Source organism: Typha latifolia, chromosome 5 (genome assembly GCF_019914945.1).
Source record: "Typha latifolia isolate L0001 chromosome 5, TyphaL0001v2, whole genome shotgun sequence".
In the NCBI taxonomy this organism is placed as follows: domain Eukaryota; kingdom Viridiplantae; phylum Streptophyta; class Magnoliopsida; order Poales; family Typhaceae; genus Typha; species Typha latifolia.
In genome coordinates, this window is record NC_133090.1 from 8,078,179 (window position 1) to 8,085,703 (window position 7,525).

General features: G+C 37.5%; 1 protein-coding gene across 1 annotated transcript; it reads right to left on the reverse strand.

Annotated features, from left to right (window-relative positions):
- Positions 1-225: 225 nt before the first annotated feature.
- On the reverse strand, positions 226-2,082 carry LOC140789279 (uncharacterized). Its single transcript, XM_073138919.1, has 2 exons — positions 1,806-2,082; positions 226-876 (listed from the first exon to the last, which is right to left on the reverse strand). Exons 1-2 carry the CDS (start codon positions 1,965-1,967, stop codon positions 346-348), a joined length of 693 nt encoding a protein of 230 aa, XP_072995020.1. The 5' UTR covers positions 1,968-2,082; the 3' UTR covers positions 226-345.
- Between the last annotated feature and the right edge of the window lie 5,443 nt (positions 2,083-7,525).

Sequence of the window (7,525 nt, forward strand, 5' to 3'; positions counted from 1 at the left end):
TTATATCATTATTTAGCTAAATTAAAAAAATATAGTTATTTTATATTTTTCTTGACCTCAATGTGAAAAAGCGGCTCTAGAGTTGCCCAATTTGGCACCACGCAAAAAGTTTTGTTGCATATAGTTTATTAAGTGGAGACATATTAAGATTACGTAATGCGTGACATCACCTATACCAAAGTCCACATGCATGACTTCACCTATACCAAAGTCCACATGCATGACTTCGCCAAAGATCTAGGTATCAAATGCATGACATATTAAGATCCGCATTCAGCGACCGTTGAACTCGGATCGGATCTACACCACCACAGGATGCCACTTAATAATTGGGCAGAGCGAGCTCTAACACTCTCCGTCCTCACCTCTCACTCCCCACTCAGAATACACATCCAAGAAGTACAACATGAAAACCAAAACAAAGCAACAAGCCACCATGGGAATGGGTCCGAACACCCACAAGAACAAAGGGAACGAGAAGTAGAACGCCCGCAGCCCAAGCGACCAGAAGTGGCTCCCCCTATTCAACACCTTGGCGACGTACTCCGCCGCAAAGCCCGGGGAGAGGGAGCTCTTCTTGGTGGGGACGTTGATGAGGATGCTGCCGTGGCTGTAGTAGCGGATGGACTGGACGTTGAAGAGGAAGGCGAGGAGGAAGCAGACGAGGATGGCGAAGAACTTGACGGAGAGGGCGAGGTCGCTGGTGGCGCCGACAACGAAGGCTTCACCGCGGAGGCCGCGGTAGCTGCCGTTGCTGTTCGTCATCAGGACGGCGATGAGCGAGCTGAGCATGATGGTGGTGGAGGCTAGGAGAGTCGACGCCATGATGTTGTTGCGGAGGGTTTGGACGGCTAAGACGCCGTTCTTGGCGGAGTCCTACATCAAATATATATATATATATATATATATATTCTTAATTAGTACGTATAATATATTTTATATATATGACTAAAATTAGTGCTATCTTAATTATTTTCTCACCTTTGCAAAAGAAAATAAAAATAAAAATTCTTGTTAAAGTTTATCCTTTCTGACTCATCTCTACTTAAAGAAGTCCATAGAGAGAGGTATTTTTGCCATTTCGAAAAAGTTGCTATTCCCAATAGATTTTCTTTTACGTAGATACCATCTTAAATGAGAAATACAGACAGGAACTCAGCGGAAAATAGAAATATTTTCTAAATATTCCTATGAATAAGCAACTCTTTTCAAAAGACCGTTTGGTAGAGTCGAATAAGCGAGGTTATCTAATACACCTCTTTATTGTAGAAAACGAATACTATGTCATAAGCAAATGCAACAAGAAAACGGAATAAGTGACAAATGGTTAATTTACTCTCTTAAATAATATATTAAAACATATTATAAATTATAATATGATTATAATATTATATTAAATGTATTTATATAAAATAATTTTGATATGAGATATTCATCTGTGAAGGTATTTATATTGTATAAACATGAGAAGTTAAGTTAAATTAATTTATGATAAGTTTTTTAAAAATAATCATGATATGATAATATAATAGTTATGAGATAAGATAAAAAAAAATAGTACTAAGTCTAGAATGAGGAGTTATTTCCAGATAAATGAAATTTTATCCTAAACGAAATCAAACAATTAACTAGGTAAGATTCATTAAAACGAGAATAGATAGGTAAGCATGCATTAACTTTATTTTTATTTTTTTATACTTAAGCAACGGAAGAGCTAGACTCTTTGGCAAGCTAACATAGAGGTACAAGATGAGGTAATATAATCTAGCAGTGGCAACTAAAAAGGTGGTGGCCTAATAAATAACCTCCATCATGGTGCGGACCCAGATGCGGCGGTTGATGGAGTTGATGCCGACGACGGTGGTGGTGGGATGCCTCAAGATGCGAAAGAGGAGCCATACATGATAACCCAACATCGCCAAGAGCCCGAGAGGAACCAAGATATAATCCAACTCCTCCCTCTTCATGGATGAGTGGATTTTGGCAATAGATATGGGTAGTACTTGATATTGTTACAATGGAGAGAGAAGGAAACGCGACGAGAAGGCCAAGTGGAAGAGGAGAATGCACACGAGGCGCAAGTAAATGTGAGGAGGAGAAGGTGGCGAGTTTTAAGGAGTGCCATGGGGACCGAATCCTTTTCTGTTACTAGTACAAGATTACAAGTTAGACTTGGCTACTTCACCGGAGCCAGATCGTCTGTATCTTTTAACTTCAGGAACTTGCTACATCCGGAGTACTTTGTCTTTTGGTAGCCAATTCAGGTTTTGCCAAGTTTCTGGCTGTAATAGATTTCCACAACGAAGGATCGCAGAGGATCCGCTGCCCTTTTGTTAATGGATGGGTTGGTGAGTTAGTGGTGATTCTTTTTTTTATTTATTTTAATGGCTTCGTACAATGTTTAGTTCGAAACAATAGTTTAGACATAATTTAATATATTAGTTAAAATTTATTGGTGCTTAAATGTCTCTATATTAAAAAAAGATGGTTGATATTTGTCTGGTCGGTATCTTAGCTTTTCAGTTCTTAAATTGTTAAAATAAAAGTTCTTTTTCTTTTGTTTAGTTTTTAATATTAATTTAATTTATTTTATTTTTATCCGTACTCATTTACCGGTGGTGTCATAATTCAAGTGAGAAAGTCAAAATCTAGTGCTTCCATGATACTATGGTGGATCTTGTGGTGCATGCTAGCTAAGATAGCTGCTGCCATGATAAAAAGGTTGAAGGGAAATCAAGAATAGAATCATTCTACACAATATTTATACTACACGGAATCCTTGTTATATCCAACATCTAGGGGTTAAGCCAAAAATTCTTACTTTAGACTGTTTAATTCTAGGTTAAATTGCTGTTTACATCACTACCGTTCAGCCTGATTTTAACTTATCTATACGTACAAACTTATAATAAAGACTTTAACTAATCGCTTAGCCATTTCGCAACTTACATATATATATATGATTGGGGTCAATGTTGGCCATTATTTATATTGGTTGAGAGAATAACACCAATGGTTCAAAATGTAAGTATTAAAAATAATTCAAGACAGCAAGACCCAAAATTTGAAGAAAAGTGAATAACCCTTTGCAGTACCGGTGGGAGAAAATCTATTATTATATCTAATATTTCCATGCAGTACACTGACTGTCCTTGTTATTTCCAACATCTTGGGGTTATGTCTCATTGGTTATGCTGATTTGCATCTTTGTTTTATAATGTTTAATTATAATAGTATCATATTCTACCTAAAGAAGAGATAATAAATTGGCAAAAAGAAGAAGAGAAGAGAAGAGAAGAGAAGCCAGTTTAGCTGACCAAGGGTGTTGCCAGGATTTATTATTAGAGATTTAGAGGAGGGCCAGGTGAGAATATAATGTTATTTAGTAATATCTTAATTGAAAATGTGCATTATATTTATATTATATGGCGCAATCTTGGAAACTAAAAAAGGGTTCTTTATGGAAAAGAAAAATATTTACATTTATTCATACTATAGTATTATTAGTAATGAAAGATTTTAAAATCAAGAGGGGTGGTAATTATCCTATTTTCAATTCTGTGTCTTTATGTTAACTAGATTAGCTTTCGGATCTATTTAGAGTCAAGTAGTTCAAACCCGCAACAGCATCAAGTAAGATTATCTTTGAGGATTTTATACCTAGACTCTTTATTTTCCCTATAATTTTTTTATAATAGTTCTACTATTATTTTGACTAATGACCATTAACTCAGACTTATAATTTATATAACTCTACTAATTAAATAACTAAAATATCTTTGAAAGTTTTTATAATCTTCTATTTAAAAATAGTTGGAATTACAAGTCAGAATGCCATCCGAAAACTATAGAAAATAGAGATTAAATTATAAAATTCTCTAAGATGGAATATTCGTTAGAAAATAATAAAAATATAGGGTGTTATTTAAAACTTTCTCAAAACAAAAGAGAAAAAGTAAAGAAAGCACTTTGATGGTCCCAGTTTCCATAAAAAGTAAGATTTTTCCCGGTCCCAAGAGATACTTGTTCGTTCAGAATACTTGTCTTATTAGGAAGATGAAGAGAAGGATGTTAACTTGACGTCAGGAATGGAGATCTTGACCAGATTAGGTATGGGCGAAAAATAATGTATTCAAGTAGATTTAGATAAATTTTAGTCAACATAGTTGTTCTTTATGAGCCAGAATCCTATCTCTCATCGACCGTGGGATTGTTGTGGTTGTAATTCTCAGTGAATCGTCTTACGGACTTAAAAGACATATTTAGGAGCGATTGACCAAACTAGCCCTATTTTAAGTTTTATATACCAAAATATATATAAAGTTTTTTACTGTAGCAATTCCTAAGTGTTTTATATTTTTACTCAGCGGCTAACTAGTTCGGCATTTTTATCTTATGCTAAAATACGGAAATATAACGTTTTATTAGTGAGAAGCTTAAGTTAAAATTTTATTTTTATATAAAAATACTTATTTTAGTAGCATTTTACTCTAGAGATAAAATATTTATAAGTTCAGTATTTTTATAAGATTACAATGTAATATAGCCCGCCCTTAGTAATAAGTTTGAGAAGCATTTTGTATTGGTAAATAAACTTCAGAACTAGACTAGTTTGGTCAAAAACTCTATATTTAGCTGAAAAAATTAATTCTGTAGTACAAGAACGGAGAAGTTGGATATCCTCGTCCCTTATATCTTAGAGAGAGAGAGGTAGATGTGATCATCGGGCAGTTTGGGCCTGGGCTTTTGGGCTAATCAGGCTTAAGTATTTATTCACGGTCTAACCCACTAATCATTCGGGCTGGGTCAGATTCGGGCTAGGCTAGAATAGTCTAGCCCGTTACCGTCCGTCGGCCCGTAAGATATCGGGCTGGCTGGGCCGGGTCGGGCCGAGCTTTGCCGATTAAGATTTTCAACGACGAGTTCTCATCACAAAGAGAAAATTTTCCGGCTTGCAATCGCGGTGGATTACGCCATGCCGATGGCAGAGCTACACAACCTCAACGATGGTCCTCATGACGGCAGCGACGACTCTCTCCATGTAATGCCCCCTTGCCACAATCCGATCAAAGAGCTTGCTGCCCTTGCAGAGCTCCATGACCAAATGCATCACGCTCTCATCCTCGTATACCTCTTTCGAGCTCACGATGCTAGGATTCCGAGGCAAATGGCGCATGATAGCAACCTTGTGGCACACATCCTCAACGTCGACGGCAGTGCAACTTGTGCTTCTTGATTGACTTGCAAGCTAGGAGCTCCTTCGTGTCACGATCCATGCAAAGGTAGGTCACGCCAAACTCACCGCGGTCGAGCAAGTACTTATTGTCGATCTCGCTTGGAAAGTCTCCATCATAATTCTTGAGCACAACTAGCCGCTTCGAGTGGTAGTGGTGGTTCTTTCCTCCTTCGGCGTCGGCTCCGGCATCGCCACCACTGCCGTGGTGGTGGTGGAAGGAGTCAACATCTTCCCTGGCGACAGTGGCCGGGGAGCAACAATAGTTCCCCATCTCTGGTGGTGGAACCTTAGCACGGCTTTTGGAGTTTGGATCTAAGCAGTGAGCCGCTAAGAGGGGCGTCGCTTACTTGGCTGTTGGCCAGCTATTGGCCACTTGGCCTCTGAGTAATTAAAGTAGGCTTAGTAGGGGCGCCACTTAGGCGCTACTAGACATGATCATCGGGCGGGCCGAGCCGGGTTCAGACCGAGCTTTTCGAGCCAACCGGGCTTGAGTATTTGTTCACGGCCCAACCCACCAATCACTCGGGCCGGGCCGAGCTAGAATAGTCTAGCCCGTACCGCCCGTCGGCCCGTGAGAGATCGGGCTAGCCAGTCGAGCCGGGCCGGCCCGACCCACCAATCACTCAGCCCAACCCATATTTTAGCTATTTTTAGAATTTTTTTAACAATTAGCTTATTTTTAAAAAAAATATTTATATTCCTCCATCTAAAAAAATTAAAAAAAATTAAATTTTTTTAAAGGTGTGCTTAAAATAATGCAAAACGGTATAATACCAAAAATTTTTACTGTAGCAATAGTAAATTACGTAGCCAGAACAAGCAAAGTATTGTATCAAACGGGCGAGCCACTGTAGCATAACAAGCGGACCTAGTTGCGGGCCAAACGGGCGGGCTTTCGGGCCGGGTTGGGCGGGCAAATGGCTGGCCCGTGCCGTCCATGGGTAGTTCGAGCTCCGGCCGGGTCGGGCCTAAACTGAGTCCGGGCTGGGTCGGGCCGAGCACGGGCGGGCTGGGCCATTTGATCATGTCTAGACACTACTTGGCCTTTTTTTTTTACTCGGCCACTTGGCCTTTGACTCTTTGAGTAATTGGCCTTTCAGAGGTTATAAGAGGGATTTTTTAAGAGGTTTATAAAAAACACCCCATATTTCACTATTATTATTATTCATCCAAATTTGCACACTACAACTCTTAACAAAAAAATATAAATAAAGTAGATGTAAAAAATAAATGAGTAGATGTAAGATTATAGTTAAACAAATGCGTAAATAGAAATATTTTTATAATTAAACAAATAGTTACACCAAAATTAGGAGGACTTTTTTTGCATCACTATAGAATGAGCACATCCCAACTAGGTTGGCACCTACCCACTTATTTATCATTTGCATAATCCATCCATTAATTGTAAAAAATAAAATAAAATTACATTAGTCATTGAGATTTAAAAACTCAAATTCTATATTTTCTATTACAAAATGATCGTCCATTTGTGATCTAGATTCGACAGCATACCAATCTTACAGGCACATTAGCGCTTCAATTGTTTTTTTTCCTAAACATGATTTACGTTGATCAATCAACCGCCCACTTGTACTGAAAGCAGATTCTGAAGGTATAGTAGATATAGGAATGGTCAATATATTACGGGTTATGACAGCAACAATTAGAAATCTCGTCTCATTTGCCTTTCACCATAGTAAAGTATCTATTTTATCCTCACTTACAAAATGATTGTAATATGTTTGAAGCTCAATGATTCCCCTGCACTTATTAATATGGTAGTTCACGACTATTGAACATAATTCGTAGTTATTAGTGAATATAAGTTACTTCCATAGTTGTAATTTATATTTGGCAGTTTAATTGCAAAATTCACATTTATTGAATTATTGCAAATAACCCTTGTGGGACATATATTCCTACTATCTATCTGAAAATGTTTGTTCTCGTGATTTGTTCGAATAATTTAAATTAATACAATGCCAAAGACTAGGAAGAAAGACTCCCTTATCATGTTAAAATTGAAAAGCAAGAATTACAGAAAATTTGAACTAGTAGGGGATGGAAACGGATAGAGCCTTTGATAAGAAAATTCAACCAAGTTAGGCTCATTCATCATATAGAAAGATAGTTAGGGCTATGGAAGTGGCTAAATTTGAATATATATATATATAGGTTGTTGAAAACATGTGTGATAGTTTTCTTCTCGTTGCTATACAAGTAACATGAGTGAAGTGTTCAAGTTAGTGTGTAATTGCAATATAGAGATTGTTTTCAGAATACTTT